We start from the raw sequence: 18,656 nt of genomic DNA on the forward strand, positions 1-18,656 counted from the left end.
AGTTTTTCCACATTGATCACTTCATAATCCACCCAATAATAATTTTTATACTTTTGTTAAAAAATACATTCATTATTTGGACAGAAAATCGTCCACATCATGACAGTTATTTAAAATAAATGATTTATTTTGGCCATGATAAACATGAATGCAATTAGGGTAAAGGAGTATTCTTCCCAAACTGCAATACCTAACACTACATCTTTCCCAGCCAGGGAGGTCACTCAGTCTTCTGCCTCGCCTTAGCCTTTCTGAAGCACTTGCGGAGGAAGAAAGTACATGTTTTAACAGTGACAACAGTGATGAGACCCACTACAGACAGCAGGGCGGCTGCCACGTCCAGACAGTGGTACTGGTACCAGCTCAGGTTATGGGACTCCACTCTCAGGTGCTTGGCCCCCTTGTTGCGCATCACAAACTCAATCCAGAACACTGCAGTATCCAGGGGCGTCATTGGTTGGTCGTGGTGGATTCTGGACAGGCGCATCATGTTTTCTTTGTACCTGGTTAAAAGTGTAATGGAGGCATGTATTTAAATTGCTCTGTCTTTGGTACCTTGCCACTCTGTGCTAGAGTATCAAACCTACTCCTTGGCACTCCATATTTATTGACCAGGCTATGTGTAAAGCAATCGGTACATTACGCAATTCCTATTCCCCTTTGCAAATGAGGGTTGACAGAAATAATACAACATGATTATTTCCTCCATGACAGTCATTTCTAGAAATACCTTATTGACCCAGCTTGTTGGACTTCAAATAAACCAATCAGAGCGTGAAGAAATGGACTGTCACATTGAAGGTGCACAATACATCTGTTGAATCAGCAGACTTACGTTGGGTCGTTGATTACGCTGTTGAGTCCGTCCACCAGGTCTTGGGAGGTCATCTCATTTAGATCAATCATGACTGCAGCTCCCTTGGTCTTCATGTGCATGATGTTGTCTGGCTGGTCACCGAAAAGAGGGATGCCCACCACAGGAACTCCATGGTAGATAGCTTCATACAGTCCATTGGTCCCCCCATGAGAGATGAAGGCTTTGGTCTTTGGATGTCCTTTTAGATACAAAACAATGAAAGAGAACAAGGTTGTACACTGTTTGGCACCTGTAGGAACAATGGACAAAAAGACTTAATAAGACAGAATAAGAGTGGTGACTAAAGATTGGTTCCAAGAACTGAAGGGGGGGGGGTGCTCTCTAAAGTTGTAAAGAGAGCATCCTGCAAAAAACACTCAAAACCTTTTAAATTAAACACTTTTTTATCCGATAATTCTATTAAGTTGCTAGTTGCTAAACTGGATATAGGAAGTTCTGCCGAACAGACCTGAGGCTGTGAGGACTGGCAAAGAAACCTCCTCATCACTGAGTCTTAACCCTAGGGCCCACTCAGGGGTGTGTCCTCAGCCCTCTACTTTACTCTGTGTTGACCCATGACTTAACCTCTCCCTCAATGTCAGCTAAACAAAGATGATGACTGTTGACATCAGGAAGCAGAGGAAACACACCCCAGTCGACATCAGCAGGGCTGCAGTAGAGAATAGCAGTGGTCTTAAGTTCCTTGGAGTTGGAATTGTCATTGACTACCCACATCACTAGTGTTGTCGAGGGCGCAACAGCGAAGAGTTTTGGCATTCCACCTGTGTTCTTCAAAAATACAACAGGTGCACCATCGAGAACACCTTCACATTTATGAGACACAATGCCTGACAATGTTCCACAGCAATGTCAAGGACCCAATACCCCAGCCCACAAGTACAACTTTACCTCACCAGGGAGTCCTACTCCAGACAGTTGTCATCTCACATCCAGACCATTGCACCTCACTGGTGACTGGACCGATCAACAACCAGCAACTTATCCAGAACACCAACATCTGCCATGTGTTCAGCCTACTCAAGATCTCCTATGCTACTCCGTTCCTTCACAATTACTTTTGTAATCACATTTTTAAAGAAATACACATCATTATTATTACCCAGTAAGTCATTCTGTGGAATCCAGTCATAAAGTCTTGTGTTGGGAGCCAGAGTCTCTGGTTTCACTCCAGTGTATCTCCACAGTACCTGTTGGAGAGAAACAGGACTGAGAACGAGTTTCTCAAATTAACATAATCACAAACAGAAGACATTTTTAAGAAGCACTGATGGTCAAATTGAAATCTTCGCCCTTTAAGAAAAGCAAACAATAAACTACAGTACCACGTATATTTTTATCCAGCAACTGTATGATCAGATTGAGTGGTATGAGTATGCCTTAGTTTCAGTTGTAACAAAACCAATTGTCACACGGAAAAACACCAACTGCAAAGTCCCAAATTGTCCCAAACCCCATCATCATCATCATCATTTTCATCCGCTTATCCGGGGCTGGGTCGCGGGGGCAGCAGTCTAAGCAGAGATGCCCAGACTTCCCTCTCCCTACACACTTCCTCCAGCTCTTCCGGGGGGACACCGAGGCGTTCCCAGGCCAGCCGGGAGACATAGTTCCTCCAGCGTGTCCTAGGTCTTCCCCGGGGTCTCCTCCCGGTGGGACGGGACCGGAACAGATGCCCAAGCCACCTCAGCTGACCCCTCTCGATGTGGAGGAGCAGCGGCTCTACTCTGAGCTCCTCCCGGGTGACCGAGCTTCTCACCCTATCTCTAAGGGATCGCACAGCCACCCTGCGGAGAAAGCTCATTTCGGCCGCCTGTATCCGGGATCTTGTCCTTTCGGTCATGACCCAAAGCTCATGATCATAGGTGAGAGTAGGAACGTAGATTGACCAGTAAATCGAGAGCTTCGCCTTGCGGCTCAGCTATTTCTTCCCCACGACAGACCGATACATCAACCGCATTACTGCAGAAGCTGCACCGATCCGTCTGTCAATCTCCCGTTCCATCCTTCCCTCACTCGTGAACAAGACCCCTAGATACTTAAACTCCTCCACTTGAGGCAGGCACTCTCCACCAACCTGAAGTGGGCAAGCCACCCTTTTCCGACTGAGGACCATGGCCTCGGATAATTGCACCTCATTTCAAATATTATTAAAAGGTGCACAGTTTTTTGCAAATATGGTGCCATTTGGGACAAAACCTAATAAAATATTGAACCATATGGACCTTCTGTGGTATCTGTCCCAATGCAGAAGCGATGGTGTTTCCTTTCTCTTTAGTTAGGTTCTTCACCATGGAACCCAGTGAAAATACCACAATCCCGTCATCTCCTGAACTCTGAACAAACTCCTCAATGGGCTGGAAAGCAATAACATAGATATCCAATAAGTTAGAGTTCCAATCATTTTGTATAGGAGTTCATCCCCAGGCTTTTTTTCAGACGTAACTTAGTCATTTAAAACTTATAAGAATGGTATATTACAAACATTTTCCAGGAGGTTTTAGAGTGGCAAATACTGCAACCAACACACAATATGCTATGCAATTCATGAATGACTTCCATAGGCAAGTTCTGGTGAAAAAGTAGTTCAAGGAATAAGCAATAGCCTTACCTCTGGCAGTGGCTTTGCAGGTTTGCAGTGAAGGCCTCCCACAAATTTGAAGTTTGGTAGCAAAGGTCGTGGATACTCAAAGTCCCAGTAGGTTCGTATCAACCACATGTCAGCCTTGCCCAGGATTTCACATAATGTGGTCGGAGTCCCTGATAAACATTGACAATAGAATTAGAACCATTAAGTGTGGAGAAAAAAAGAAAGTGGCAAAACGACTTACCTGTATAATAAGAATTGCATGTACAGCTGCCAGTGGAACTGGCTCACTTGTCTTCATTGATGATGTAATTGCTGACAGCAGCAGCAAGATTAATTCTGAAGTGTACATATACATTTTGTCTGCTCAGATCCAACCAAATGCCAAAAGACTGATTGGACAACACTTCTCCGTGCAGTGGATCAATGACCCCAAACACTACTAAATCAACCAATGACTGGAATGCTCTTGGATGGCCAATCACCCGATCAGAATGCACTTGAGCGTTCAATCCAATTAAGAAGTGTTGTAACGCAACAGATAATCTATATACCAAGAAAATGAAATATGTGTCCAGCAAAAAGATACAAATGTGAAATTGTTTTCTTGCTGTGGCAGCTATGGTTTTGCCATGTTGCAGCTCCATGGTAAATTGAACGCAAGGGAAACACTGGAAAACACAACTGGTCTGAAATATCCTGCAAATTTAAAGCAATGGATCGATACTGTTTGCTTTTTTTGAAAAAGCATGCTGCATAGTGTTTATTGAGTGTACACGCGACCGAGTAGTGCTTCAGTCTGGATGTAGGTTGAATAATCTCAAATCTGACACACCCCAAAAAGAGTTCAATGAACTTCACCTAAGGTGTGTCGGACCTTTTCTATTTGTTCAATGAAAAGATAAGCAGAATGAAGAAAGATATAGATTGAGGCCAAAGTTGTCTATCTGTGCACTGCCCAGAGAAGAAGTCCCAAGGTTTTACGCACCAGAAGGTTTTACCGTTCATATGTCAGTGTTGCTTAGCGACACTGTTAAAGAGGGAGGGTTTTGTGTAGCTACAAGGTCTTATTGATCAGAGGCTATTAGGATAAGGAACACAGTTGAATAATCTTGAAAACCTGCATAACATGTTAGTCATTTAGCAGACACTTAACCACAGCGACTTAAAAAGCGAATATAAAAAAACTATGTTATCAACAACATACGACTATGAAAAAATATATTTTCCTAGCGGGAAACGTGTCTATCACCATCTCAGTTCCAGTAGGACATCTGTCATCCCCGCAAATTCTCATTAACACAATTGGTGGAAATTAAAAGTAAAAACAAAACACTACTAAAAAGACACTTGGCTGTATAAGTTTTGAACTGCTGATGCTCCAACATGTCAGTGCATGAACAGACCAAAACTATACTCTGACATGGGGCCACCACTGTTTAGGTATCACTACCACACCCTAAATACAATACAGCCTATTGCTTACCAAGAACCTCAGTGAATAATCCATCCCATTTTGTCACAGATACGATCTTAAACAAGATGTCTTGAGATATACAAAACAGAATGTTTTTCAGCCGCTGAGCAAATGTCATTTTATCAGTGTATGCAAACCCAATGCCTGGCACATAAGATGGGGGTGATGGGAGCTGACCACAGAGTCTCTCTATGGTGTTAGCAAAAGAGAAACGCATTGAGAGAATGAATGGTAGGCCCAGAGTCTCTGCAAGGAGCTCTCCTCCTACACTCATCATGGGGTCACTCAGCAGAACATCATACCGGTCAGTCCTCAGTCTCTCCAGCAGCTCTGCGTTGGAGAACAATGCATTACATACTTCTTGATTATGTCTCACACCAGTATCTATAATAGCCTTAATCCTCAGTGTTGCCTGGATTAAATTGTCATTGGGCATATCATATGTCCAGTACTTCAGCATCTCATCCACATTCTGCTGCACATCCTGTCTAGTGAAGTTAACCTGGAGGACTTCAAAACGGTAGTTGCCTGGAGCGAGGGAGCTGTTGCTGACGGACGGTGTGGCTGAGTGGGTGATCACTGTGATCTCGTGGCCCCTCTGTGACAGCTCCTCCACTATGGTCTTCATGTTGAGCCAGTGGCTGTATTCTCCTGGCCAGATCAGCACCTTGCCCCCGGACACACACAGAAAGGAGCAGAGCAGGAGCAGCCCCAGCGCAGGTAGCAGAGGCCCCAACACAGCCTTCCGTACAGCAGCCATGAGAAAATGAAACACAGACTGACTGAAATAGGAGACTAGAGAATAGATGCTTCTGTCCTAAATACACCCCGGCCCATATTTAGTACACTTTATTTAACCAGAGCCAATCAAAAGTAGTGCACTATATAGTTAATAGGGTGCTATGTGGGACTTCAAGGATATTGCAAAGACCTGTCACGTGCTCTTGAAGCAACGCTATTGGCAGACTGTCGACAACATCAGGATTGCATAATCTCTTCCTTAGGTTTTTTTTTTTTTTAAAGAAAAACATGTTTAAGAGGTTGCCTTCAAAATGCCTGTTAGATCTTTGGTTTACCTTATACAGATTCATTTGATGTAAAATGATTTTTATGAAGTTGCCCAGAACCACAACATGCAATAATAGTTGGTCATAGCAACAGGTTACATTTGGTGTAGCACAGAAAACACGAGGTATAAGCTAGACAGAGCAGAGCCATGTAGCCTGCTCTGACTTCATTAAATCAAAGCTTTTCATGAAATCTAAGCTGTAAAATGTAATAAATGTCATACAATGTAATACTCACTCGACTTGAAAACCAGGTAAAGGTCCCCTAACACCGGAAACGTACCATTGCTGAGCATGACATGCTCCTGCTATAGATTATCTCAGTGATCTATTTTAATGACTCTGGCAATCTATACACATAATCACTTTCGCGCTGGTAAACCACAAATAAATCACTATTTCAAGGGTTGGCTTGCGATTATTAGTTTGTAGGTCGGAAACGTTTTATAGAAACACAGAACATTATTTATATGAGAGGTGAGACAAATAATAGGCTACTACAAAGTGATTAAATGAAGTAATTCCATCCCCTCACTTGAGAATATCGTCCGTTAAAAGGTAGCCTGACTAGCAGCGTAACCTTTCTAAGACACGTCTTAGCTCACACGAAAATATTAAGCTAATGTTACTGGAACGGGAGAATTTAACGTTATCATGACTGAAAAACCCAGCCATCAGCACAGGGGCTGCGCCAGCTAAATCCCTTTGGAGTAATTTGGGGGGTTTCGTGGATGAGAACGACCTGGTTTATCCATAGAAACCTACAAGTGGAAGCAGATAGGCGTGTGGTATTGACTGCATCAGTATGCTCTACACAGAAAGCGTCAAATTGAAGCGTCAAGTAGATCTTCAAATCGAATAAATGCAGGAGATTGAAGTTAATTGTGTACATTAAATGTACTTTAATGTACATTTTTTAAGTTGCCTAGAATTCAAGCATTCATGTGAAGTGAAAGATATTCCCTTGTTACATACCATGTAGAGTATGTACTGAAGATTATGTATTTTTCAGTGTTTTCTTAAGTTGTCATATTAATTATATATTTATTGATGTTAATATGTTAAAGGTTGTGATGTATGATGATGGTATTACATCATAAAAAAGAAAGTATCTGCTTGCTGGGAACCCCACAGAGGTTACCCAGGACATGGGTATACTCAGGGGCCAGAGCCTACCCATCTTAATGACACATGCATTTCAGTAGTAAGTAATATCAGCAGCTCTTCAACATGGTAACGAGATGTCTTAGTAAACATAATACAGTATTTCAAACCAGGAGCACAAATAATACATCATCAGAATGTTTCTTAATTCCAAAGAATGAAGATTTATGCAACTCGTAGTATTAGTCACTGTAGATAAGTGGTTTGCTAAATGACTTGAAAGACATGAAATTAGAGAAGTGATATAGTGTGACAGGACACCAGTTATCCCTACCTTATCAACTGTCTTTACAGTTGTTATTGTCATTTCTAACTGGATAGTTCAGCTTGTCACTCTCTGTTTCAGTTTATTTTCTTCAGTTTTCAGCTACGTGAAGGTCACCCAGTACCCAGGCCGGGTACACTCCATGGTAGCAGACTCCAGTAAAGTGCACACTTTGAATTGAGTCTTCAGATGGAGGGCACTCGTTTACAGTGTATTCAAGGAGTAATGTAACTACTTCTGTATTCAGTACACCTGGATGACCTCATCCCATTCCTGGACAGGCCAAACGCCGTTCTCCTGGACGTTGGGCGGAGAGCTCTTCCAGTCCCAGGTCTTGACAGGTGTGTCCCAGGTGGGGCCGTAGTTGGCGATGATATAGTCCACCGTCTCACAGGGCACACGCACCTTCAGGTCCATCAGCTCCGCCCAACAGAGGGAGAACGGAGGGAACACATACCTAACGGGCAGAGGGTACCCCTGGTTATTAACTCTGTCATTATCCAATGGATCTGGAAACATCTCTGCATTATATCATCTACATACTGTGTATCAACACATCTCTGCATTATATCATCTACATACTGTGTATCAACACATCTCTGCATTATATCATCTACATACTGTGTATCAACACATCTCTGCATTATATCATCTACATACTGTATATCAACACATCTCTGCATTATATCATCTACATACTGTATATCAACACATCTCTGCATTATATCATCTACATACTGTGTATCAACACATCTCTGCATTATATCATCTACATACTGTGTATCAACACATCTCTGCATTATATCATCTACATACTGTATATCAACACATCTCTGCATTATATCATCTACATACTGTATATCAACACATCTCTGCATTATATCATCTACATACTGTATATCAACACATCTCTGCATTATATCATCTACATACTGTGTATCAACACATCTCTGCATTATATCATCTACATACTGTGTATCAACACATCTCTGCATTATATCATCTACATACTGTATATCAACACATCTCTGCATTATATCATCTACATACTGTATATCAACACATCTCTGCATTATATCATCTACATACTGTGTATCAACACATCTCTGCATTATATCATCTACATACTGTATATCAACACATCTCTGCATTATATCATCTACATACTGTATATCAACACATCTCTGCATTATATCATCTACATACTGTGTATCAACACATCTCTGCATTATATCATCTACATACTGTATATCAGTCCACATGCAGTTTTAACAGGCAGGAGGAGAATTACTGCTGACCTCTGGTTAGTAACTACTACCAACATACTGCTGTTAATATATTAAAGTGTCTAGCTGTCTGGCTGCTAACCTCTGGTGTATTTAAAGGTCAATCAACTGAATTAGTCATGTCATTTGTGGATCATTAAGGAATAGGAAAGCTGTAGAATACTCTTCTGTACAATCAGATATTTACTTGAATTTCTTCCCACTTTTAACCTGGGTGCCACCATTCCAAACGATGTCAGTCTCCTCATAGAAGAAGAAAATGTCCAGTTTAACATCAAGGCCCTGGAAGGACAGTTCCAGGCTATCCTCCACCTGAACAAAGATATAACACATTGGTCAAAGGTAAGCCTCTAGTCAGAAGTAATGCATTACACAGGGATTCACAGCAGAGCATCGCAACATTCCACCTGACTAAAATACCAAAGCAGAACATGTCTATTAGTCTCTCTTCTAGGATCTGAAAATATATTTCATATCACAAAGGAACAGGAGACCGCATAATAACCATTCTGTCTGCTAAAAACCTACTGTACCTTTCCAAACTTGTGTTTTAATGGAAGGCCAGCCTTTTGAAAAGCCTGTGTGATGTCAGGTCTGTAGTCCTTGATCCAGATGCCCAGGTCCACATCTTTACTGTAGGGAATGATACTGCACTGCCGGAACCAGCCTGGCGAGGAGAGTCACAGTCAGTAATACAGTAAGATGAACTGGCCAGACTGAATAATGCCACTGGCAGAAACCACTGGGATTAAGATATGAATCAGTTTAGAGTGACACTGTTAATGTTCAATAAGATGGAGGCATTGTAATGTTGAAGAGGAAGGAAGGAAAAGAGAGGTCATAGTGAAGTTTAGGGTTAGCACCACAAAAACATTGCTCAGCAAGAAGGGATCACAGCTCAATTAGTGTAATAGTTATGTATGCAGGGTTATGACTAGGGTTAGTGTACAAGTTATGTATGGATACGTAGCGTTAATGTAAGGGTTACGTTGTGTTATGTCTTACCCAGGCAGGTGCCACTGCTCAGCCAGAAGGGGACATGCAGCTTGGTGAGGGTTCTGGCAGCCAGGTGAAGGAGAGCCTTGGCTTTCATCCTGAAGTCCATGGCCTCAGGAGACACATCATCCGGATACAGCTTCTCCGACAACACGGAACAATGGCTACTTCAGGTGTGGACGGATGACGGACTTACTGGGTGTGTGGTTGTCTCATCTAGCTGAGGTGAATTCACTAACTGTCACTCAGGATGAGATCAACTGCTAAATTACTCAAATGTAAGCACTGAGATGATTAGCACACTAATCCACAGTTAGAACCATAGACCCTGTCATACTGGTACTGCTTCAGAATCAAGGCAAGATGATTCACCAGCCAGGATCTACACTGGTAAAACTAAACAGTGGCCTTCAGATACCTAGAAGGTTTGGACACAGTATCTCTGGTGCACCCCAAGTCAGCATTTGGCCCAGCATCTTAACCTGGTCAAGAGCAGTGTACTATACAGGGAATAGTGAGACATGAAACCTGAAAGAAGGAGCGTGCCTCCCGGTACCGGCACTCCAAGAAACGAGCCTGTGAATATTCAGTCAGGAATCCGGTGATGTTCCTGGGGATCCGTACATCCAGCCCGTCCAGTGTCGTCAGCACCAGCTCCGGCCTGACGCAAAAAGACCTCGTGGAAATGACTTAAAGATACCCAGTAAGAAGCACTTGGTTTTGATTGCAAACTGTTTTGAATTTACCATTTGCCACTTTCTGCACCAATGAGAAGGACCTGATGTCTACCTGTCATAGGCTCCGGCGTTCTGGCCGTAGTCCAACTTTCTGAACGGGGCAAACTTGCGGTCCATATTTGGTTTAAGCCGCAGGAGGCCATGCCACAGGTAGTTCCCGCTGCGCTCGTACAGAACCACCGCATGAACCACGTAACCATCGAGACGGAACAGGAAGTGAAGCGGGATCTCGTTTCCCGATAGGTCGTCCATGCTGACCAATCGGGGGTCTTTGCCTCGCACCTCTAACAATTCAAAGCCCTTCTCTTCAGCTGCAGATACCAGACCAGCCTGATCACAGTAACAGACAGACCAATACAAACACCCCAGGGGAATTATGAACCACATTACAATCTAAAAACATATCACAACATAGCCAAGGCCCACTTTGAGAAACAACTTACAGTTTCACTTCTCCCACTAAAAGCAATGCTATACTAACATTAAAGTTAACTTAGGTAGAAGATATCATCAGCCTCTTGATAAACAGAATGTAGAATAATTTAACTAGGGGTTCTTAAAACCTGAGACAGAAAAAAAAATTCCCAATTAGTTGGCATTAGGTAGGCCTTAAACTAGAGTGTGCTTTCAGGCAACCTATCTGGTAAAATAAGAGTCAAATAAAATGTCATCCTTACATCATATTTCCAGAGGTTGCCAAGCAGGGCGAAGGTCACAAAGTCTCGGTTTGTGCAGAGGAAGGAACAGTGAGGCTCTTTGACCAGACTGTCCTTCAGCAGCATCGACCCCTGAGACAGGATGCTTAGAGAGGCTGTGTCCACCAGGAACACTGGCAGGTTGTACTTATGGACCAGGCCCATGAACTTCTTCACCACCTTCTGTTGTGGTAGACCGGGTAAAAAAAAAACAGACGGTTCAGATGAGCTGTTTATTCTAATAGGAAGGCTATTAATAACCTAACACACATTCTACCTATGGATTACTGGCACATCACGATGGAGAAATAATCATGTTATATACTCCTCACCCATTGAGTATCCTTTCCAGATAGATGTACTGTTCGACCAAAGATATGTGGTCCATTCTAAAACAAGATTAAAACATTCAGTTACCACAGACACTTTCAAAGTATCATAAAGAAATGGAACTCTAATCCTAATCTTTATGTCTCAACTTAACCTAACCCTAAATCCTAAACCTAATGTTTTAATGTAACCCTAACTCTGAGGCAAATCCTATCCTTAAGATAATAAAACAGAAAAAAACAGTACACACACTTCCAGTTTGTATGGGAAATTAAAAGGAATATTCGAACAATATTAATGCATGAACATTTAAAGCAAACTCATTGTTCAACTGACCTGGGAGACATGCTGTCTGTAGTAATAAAGCTGGAAGAGCAGGAATATAGAGCTGGTTGCTGTAAGGAGGGCTAGGACTGCTGTTTTGTTAATACGAGGCATCAGCCCTGCTGCTTTGGCTACGCTGACACAGTACAGCTAACGAAGTCTTCTGTGAAGGAGCAGTCGCCGCGTTGCTGTGGCTTGGGTGGTCCACTAACCATGTTCGTTAGATGACCGGGATACAGTACTAGCTACGGTAGCTAGGAGAGGCGCACGCTCAGTTGACAGTGGTTTCCCACTGGTCCATAAGAAGCTAACGTTTTGCTGGCTACTGATCTCAACAAAGGAGCCTCACAACTATAAAACACTGATTAAAATGCCAGCCAATTGGATAACTTTAGTAATAAAATGAACATTAATAAATGGCCAGTATGTGTTTATGAGTCTCCCTGGTATGTCTTTCTCTCAATGTGCATAAAAAAAAGCTAAACAACCTGAAGTCTTCTTTCATGACAGCTCACCATCAGTCACTGTGAAGTTAGATCGCCATCTGCTGGGCTGGAATACACATTGCATTTTGTGGGGGTCCGGCGAAATCGGGGTGACTCCTAAACTCCAGCCAGTTCACCTTTAGACCATCACTCCTAAAGAAGTCACGTTCTTTAGGAGTGGAGGGCTGACGTTGGGTGGGGGTCTGATGTTGTACAGTGTGTCATTACTAGCGCTTTGGATTTTTCCACACATGAACACCCCATTCCTCAAACCTTTAAAGGATTTCTGTTATTATTGTGAAAATGAAATGATACATTAACAATACAAAAATGAAATATTACATTTGGATAAGTCACTCTTAAATTAGCTCAGGTGTAAAAAGTCTTAAAAATCAAACACAAAGTTAATGGATCTCAGCAATTGAGTTGACAAGAGTATTGACAGATCTGAGACCATGTCTAAAATTTCAGATTCCTAAATAAAAGCCCTGTATAACCTCTTGATGAGAGGCAGGTGTGGAGGGGTGGGGCTGGCCATCCTAGCTGCCTCTCGAATGTTCCTGCCGTGCATGGCACTGCTTCTTTAAGGTTTCGAGCCTCTCCTCGAGTTCACTATCCAACGTCCTTTGCCCCCGTGGTCATGTCTCCCTCGCTCATGACCACCACGCCACAATATTTATCCCTATGTTTTATTGTATTTCAAGGCAACGCAATTAAAAACTTTTTACATTAGTCTGTCACAGTTTAACTGAAAATCTAACCATCGTTTCAAGTCCACTTCTTCAAATAATCCTGAAAGGGGGTAGTTTTGCAATCCTGATATTGCTGGCAGTTTGCCAGTGGGATTGCCTCAGAGCATGTGACAAGTCTTCAGACCATGCCTACTCCAAATGGAGCCAATGGCTTAGTGCACTACTTAGTGAACCACCATGTCTAATGAACAGTGCTATATAGGGACTAGGGTTTAATTTGGAACACTGGTAGCTGATTGTTCACTAGTCTCCTATTTCAGTCAGTCTGTGTTTCATTTTCTCATGGCTGCTGTACGGAAGGCTGTGTTGGGGCCTCTGCTACCTGCACTGGGCCTGCTTCTGCTCTGCTCCTTTCTGTGTGTGTCCGGGGGCAAGGTGCTGATCTGGCCAGGAGAATACAGCCACTGGCTCAACATGAAGACCATAGTGGAGGAGCTGTCACAGAGGGGCCACGAGATCACAGTGATCACCCACTCAGCAACATCGACCGTCAGCAACAGCTCCCTCGCTCCAGGCAACTACCGTTTTGAAGTCCTCCAGGTTAACTTCACTAGACAGGCAGTGCAGCAGAATCTGGATGAGATGCTGAAGTACTGGACATACGATATGCCCAACGACAATTTAATCCAGGCAACACTGAGGGTCAAGGATATGATAGATATTGGTGTGAGGCAGAACCAAGAAGTATGTAATGCATTGTTCTCCAACGCAGAGCTGCTGGAGAGACTGAGGACTGACCGGTATGATGTTCTTCTGAGTGACCCCATGAGTGTAGGAGGAGAGCTCCTTGCAGAGACTCTGGGCCTACCATTCATTCTCTCAATGCGTTTCTCTTTTGGTAACACCATGGAGAGACTCTGTGGTCAGCTCCCATCACCCCCATCTTATGTACCAGGCATTGGGTTTGCATACACTGATAAAATGACATTTGCTCAGCGGGTGAAAAACACTCTGTTTTATATATCTCAAGACATCTTGTTCAAGATTGTGGCAGAGACTAAATGGAATGGATTTATCACTGAGGTTCTTGGTAAGCATTAGACTAAATTATATTTAATTTCCATAGTGATTTCCATACTTTTGAAATTCTACACATTGCCTTATTTCATTTGTGCATTCTCTCACCTTGCTGATAGATGAAGGTAGATTGGCATGTGAGTCCTCTCATAATTATAGCCCAGTGAAACAGGATGTCACGGATTACCACTTGAGTTCCTATTGACAAGATGAACTTGACAAAAATATATATAAATGAGAAGATACTTATATTGCATTTGGTTTGAGTGAATTTCTAGGTGTGCCAATAATTGTGGCATATGTTTTAAAGAAAAATATGTATTATATAATTACTTTTTTTTCTTTAAACAAATGTATCTACATTTAAGGTTGGATTTATCATAATCGGTGTGTAAATTTAAGCTGATAAACAACAAAAACAATGATTGTATTTTTTGGTCACCTTTACCGAGAGGGCCAATAAATCTGGATGACAAGGTATATTTCACAGTCGTACAGTATGTAGTACATACAAGTTTAATGCACGATTACACAACTTTGTTCCTTATCACAATACCCTCTGACCAATAAGACTTTGAAACTACATAAACCCCCCCCTGTTTTAACTGTGCCATTGAGCTGCATTGTGACGTGTGACAGTCAGGACACACAAAGTCTCACTGAGCCGTCCTTGCGTATCTCTGTTTGACTGGGAACGGAAGGCTGCGTGCCATCCCCGACTCCACTCCACTCCTGAGGATGGTTTCTGTGAGGCGTCCGTTGCTGTATGGGGCTCTCCTCCTGCTGTACCTCTACCCGCTCACGCAGGGCGGTAATGTGCTGGTCTTCCCAGGGGAACACAGCCACTGGCTGAACATGCGCACCATCCTAGACGAGCTGGTGGATAGGAACCACAACGTCACGGTGCTGGTGTGCACCGCCTCCCCTTCCATTGACTACTCCAGATCGGAGAGGTACCACTTCCATGTGTACGACGTGCCCTTCGACCGACAGCACCTGAAGTCCGTCAACGACCGCTTCATAGAATTCTGGATGTATGATGCTCAGAACGCCTCCGTGCTGCAGATCGGCCTGGAGATCAGGGATCTGATGCAGAAGATGAACGTCATACAGCTCAGCGTCTGTGACGCCATACTGCGGGACCAGGCACTGATGGAGTCACTTCGACGGGTCAAGTTTGATGTGCTCCTCGCCGATCCAATGCTCATGTGTAGTGATTTACTGGCAGATGTCCTGGACCTGCCTCTGGTTCTGTCCATTAGGTTCAGCTTTGGCCTAGTGCTTGAGCGACAATGTGGACAGATGCCGGCGCCCTCCTCTTATGTCCCGTCCCCTCCTTTGGCATATACAGACCAAATGAGTTTCTTTGAGCGGGTCCAAAATTTCGCGATGTATTTCTTCAATGATGTCCTCATGTATGTGCACTGCCTAACTACCGTGAATTCTTACTACAGTGAGATTAAAGGTAAATTCATTCTGCAGATTCAAATTCACCCTGCAACAGTACATGATGAGCGTCTGTAGACCGTCTACAGATGGACATTGGGAATCTCAAAATAAATGCAGCTGATGTTAGTCTTAAATTGCACCCTATTCTCAAAGTAGTGCACTACATTTGACTAACCCTTCTACAGAGAGTGCCATTTGAAGTGCTTTTATTAGAGTGTCAATCTAGATATTAGCTATTGAAATTGATTTGAATATCTATGTGAGTGTTTCATAACATCAATTCTTTGTTAATTGAACTGTGTCAAAGGTATGCAGGACATTCTAAATTCAGATCTTAGCATTTCATTATCACCTCTGCATTGTATACAATCATTTTGAGTGCATTTTACGCAAGGTTTTTCTGTCTTCATGTGGGGGAGAGAATTATTTTGCAATTTTAAAGCTACTTTCCTGTTGTTATATACATTTTCCATTGGTGAAGAGATTTTTTTAAGCAATTTCCTGTAATTCTACAGTTCTCTTTTCTATGCTGAGATATATTTTGTGTTATTTCATGCATGAACATGGATAGTGGGAAAATATAGGGAGCTTTTTGCTGAAGGAGCAGATTGGACAGATGGGACAGATTCAAACCAATTCTACTGTCAACGTTTCACAGGGACTCCCACCACGTTCTGTGAGATCATGGGCAAAGCTGACATCTGGCTGATACGAACATACTGGGACTTTGAGTATCCACGACCTTTCTTGCCAAACTTCAAATTTGTTGGAGGCCTTCACTGCAAACCTGCAAAGCCACTTCCAGCGGTCTTTATTAATAAAAAAATATTTAATTAATGTACAGCGTCTTTATGGTGACATATTTTGATCAGAACCAAAGAAGAAACCCAAAAGAATTCCACCAATATTGTTTTTATGTTTGTTTTCCAGGCCATGGAGGAGTTTGTCCAGAGTTCTGGAGATGACGGAATTGTGGTATTTTCACTGGGTTCTATGGTGAAGAACCTAACTAAAGAGAGAGGAAACACCATCGCTTCTGCACTGGGACAGATACCACAGAAGGTTTGTCTGGTGCTATATTTTATTATGCTTTGTGTCGCATGGCAGCGTATACTCATTATATTTTGGTATTTTCTATCACATCCCCAGTGGTTCTTGAATCCTTTTAGCTGTGGTTGTGGTCAATATTTTAATAGGATGCTGTTTGGCAGGTGGCACATAGGCAGTAATTTACCTTTATCTGATCATTGTGAAGGATACAAATATACAAGATAGACAACTGGTTTCATTTGGGAAGTTTCAACTAAATGTTGTTGCTGACATTTTGGCCATCAGTAGTGCTTCTCCATTGTTTTCTGGTTATGATTCTGTTCAATGCAGATTCTCGTTTCTCTCCAACAGGTACTGTGGAGATACGCTGGAGTGAAACCAGAGACTCTGGCTCCCAACACAAGACTTTATGACTGGATTCCTCAGAATGACTTACTGGGTAATAATAATGTGTATTTCTTTATAATAGTTACTATATATTCACAACGTGTGTCAGAGTAGAAGTGCTGATCTAGGTTATATTTATTGGTCAAAACTCATGTTCTGAAAGGCTTTATGGGTCCTGCACATCCCACATCCACCCTACTACAACACTGTCCTCTGTCATTGTGTCTAAAAGGACATCCAAAGACCAAAGCTTTCATCACTCATGGAGGTACCAATGGACTGTATGAAGCTATCTACCATGGAGTTCCTATGGTAGGGGTCCCTCTGTTCGCCGACCAGCCGGACAACATCATGCACATGAAGACCAAGGGAGCCGCTGTCATGTTGGACTTCAATAAGATGACCTCCCAAGACCTGGTGGACGGACTCAACAGCGTAATCAACGATCCAACGTACGTTCATTTTCAACAAAACCCAGAGTTTTCCTGCTGTTGGCTTCCACTTTATTTTTAAAAGCCAACAATCACCAGTGTTTTGGCAAACTTCAGCAAGGGAAAATCTCAAAAGTATCATGTGTAGTGGCAATATTCAACAAAGTAATGTCTTTGAGGTCTTTCCTGATATTTATTGAATAAGGTCATGGAAGAAATGTATGTTTTACATCTATTTACTAAACACGTACAAGGCAACAGTAAAAATGAATATTTGATTAGTTCTGTTAAGCTTGACATGTTTAATAAGATTAGCAAAATGTATAGAGGGTTTAGACATAGCCTGGTCCCACATCTAGATAAAAGGACAAGGCAAGGAGTTGTATGATTGGACAGAATGGCATTCAAATAACTGCCTCCGCTCCTCTTTTAACCAGGTACAAAGAAAACATGATGCGCCTGTCCAGAATCCACCACGACCAACCAATGAAGCCCCTGGATACTGCAGTGTTCTGGATTGAGTTTGTGATGCGCAACAAGGGGGCCAAGCACCTGAGAGTGGAGTCCCATAACCTGAGCTGGTACCAGTACCACTGTCTGGACGTGGCAGCCGCCCTGCTGTCTGTAGTGGGTCTCATCACTGTTGTCACTGTTAAAACATGTACTTTCTTCCTCCGCAAGTGCTTCAGAAAGGCTAAGGCGAGGCAGAAGACTGAGTGACCTCCCTGGCAGGGAATGATGTGATGTCGGGATGTTAATGCCCGCCCCCCCGCCCCCGACTGATTTGATGTTATGTTGGTCAATGTCACCTTGAATACACCACCATACCATAATGATGTGAAGTTATGTTGGTCACTGTCACCATACCATAATAGTATCTTGTGTACTGTTGACTCAAATGTCTTCATGTAGATTATCTTACATGTATTCAGTTGGACTCAGTAATGATGCCATGTGTAAAGTGTCCTATCGATCTTTCATTATGCGTGTCTTTTCAATTCCATGTAAGCAGTGATTGGTTGAATGGTGTATTAAATTATTGTGTTTTTTTACTGAATAAAAAAACTTGCAGAGGGTTCTCTATGTATATTTCTATTTTATACTTTTTTGGTATAAGATATTATTTCAACCCTCCACGAAGGCAACATGATCCAAAATCTGGGAAATAAAATAATGGTTGATGCCCGAGAGTTGGACTAGTTTGTTGAGAGTTCATAATCGTTGGCCTATAATCTGGACCATTGATCTGTCAGCAAGCAAAGACTTATTTAGCATAGACAAAC

General features: G+C 42.5%; 3 protein-coding genes across 4 annotated transcripts; 1 reads left to right on the forward strand and 2 right to left on the reverse strand.

The window, feature by feature from the left end:
- Positions 1-102: 102 nt before the first annotated feature.
- LOC105020498 (UDP-glucuronosyltransferase 2C1-like) lies at positions 103-7,515 on the reverse strand. Its single transcript, XM_020042738.3, has 7 exons — positions 7,444-7,515; positions 4,948-5,680; positions 3,486-3,634; positions 3,100-3,231; positions 1,977-2,064; positions 836-1,055; positions 103-503 (listed from the first exon to the last, which is right to left on the reverse strand). The coding sequence occupies exons 1-7, from the start codon at positions 7,474-7,476 to the stop codon at positions 221-223; spliced, it is 1,638 nt and encodes a 545-aa protein (XP_019898297.2). The 5' UTR covers positions 7,477-7,515; the 3' UTR covers positions 103-220.
- On the reverse strand, positions 7,030-12,989 carry fktn (fukutin). The gene is made up of 9 exons (XM_010887607.4): positions 11,815-12,989; positions 11,481-11,537; positions 11,131-11,331; positions 10,506-10,783; positions 10,245-10,377; positions 9,726-9,855; positions 9,254-9,387; positions 8,908-9,032; positions 7,030-7,891 (listed from the first exon to the last, which is right to left on the reverse strand). The coding sequence occupies exons 1-9, from the start codon at positions 11,914-11,916 to the stop codon at positions 7,678-7,680; spliced, it is 1,374 nt and encodes a 457-aa protein (XP_010885909.1). The 5' UTR covers positions 11,917-12,989; the 3' UTR covers positions 7,030-7,677.
- A 308-nt stretch (positions 12,990-13,297) lies between these two features.
- On the forward strand, positions 13,298-18,588 carry LOC105020516 (UDP-glucuronosyltransferase 2C1). Of its 2 annotated transcripts, none has more exons than XM_013140266.4 (6): positions 13,298-14,069; positions 16,164-16,312; positions 16,436-16,567; positions 16,907-16,994; positions 17,175-17,394; positions 17,811-18,588. In XM_013140266.4, exons 1-6 carry the CDS (start codon positions 13,322-13,324, stop codon positions 18,091-18,093), a joined length of 1,620 nt encoding a protein of 539 aa, XP_012995720.2. In that variant the 5' UTR covers positions 13,298-13,321; the 3' UTR covers positions 18,094-18,588. The 2 variants fall into 2 exon arrangements, with proteins under 2 accessions (XP_012995720.2, XP_012995721.1); XM_013140267.4 differs by lacking the exon at positions 13,298-14,069 and adding an exon at positions 14,683-15,521.
- Positions 18,589-18,656: the final 68 nt, after the last annotated feature.

The sequence above is a fragment of the Esox lucius genome, chromosome 23, assembly GCF_011004845.1.
Source record: "Esox lucius isolate fEsoLuc1 chromosome 23, fEsoLuc1.pri, whole genome shotgun sequence".
Taxonomy (NCBI): Eukaryota; Metazoa; Chordata; class Actinopteri; order Esociformes; family Esocidae; genus Esox; species Esox lucius.

What these genes read in the sequence shown, in the direction of transcription:
- LOC105020498 (XM_020042738.3), bottom strand. Translation starts at nt 7,476, where the DNA reads ATGACAATAACAACTGTAAAGACAGTTGATAAG. An exon ending in ATTATTCACTGAGGTTCTTG is followed by an intron (nt 3,635 to 4,947) that starts GTAAGCAATAGG and finishes AATGTTTATCAG; the next exon opens with GGACTCCGACCACATTATGT. An exon ending in TGGGACAGATACCACAGAAG is followed by an intron (nt 2,065 to 3,099) that starts GTCCATATGGTT and finishes TCTCTCCAACAG; the next exon opens with GTACTGTGGAGATACACTGG.
- fktn (XM_010887607.4), bottom strand. Translation starts at nt 11,916, where the DNA reads ATGCCTCGTATTAACAAAACAGCAGTCCTAGCCCTCCTTACAGCAACC. An exon ending in CTGGAAAGGATACTCAATGG is followed by an intron (nt 11,332 to 11,480) that starts GTGAGGAGTATA and finishes CTACCACAACAG; the next exon opens with AAGGTGGTGAAGAAGTTCAT. An exon ending in AAAAGTGGGAAGAAATTCAA is followed by an intron (nt 7,892 to 8,907) that starts GTAAATATCTGA and finishes TCTGCCCGTTAG; the next exon opens with GTATGTGTTCCCTCCGTTCT.
- LOC105020516 (XM_013140266.4), top strand. Translation starts at nt 13,322, where the DNA reads ATGGCTGCTGTACGGAAGGCTGTGTTGGGGCCTCTGCTACCTGCACTG. An exon ending in CTGCAAAGCCACTTCCAGCG is followed by an intron (nt 16,313 to 16,435) that starts GTCTTTATTAAT and finishes TTTGTTTTCCAG; the next exon opens with GCCATGGAGGAGTTTGTCCA. An exon ending in AGCGTAATCAACGATCCAAC is followed by an intron (nt 17,395 to 17,810) that starts GTACGTTCATTT and finishes TCTTTTAACCAG; the next exon opens with GTACAAAGAAAACATGATGC.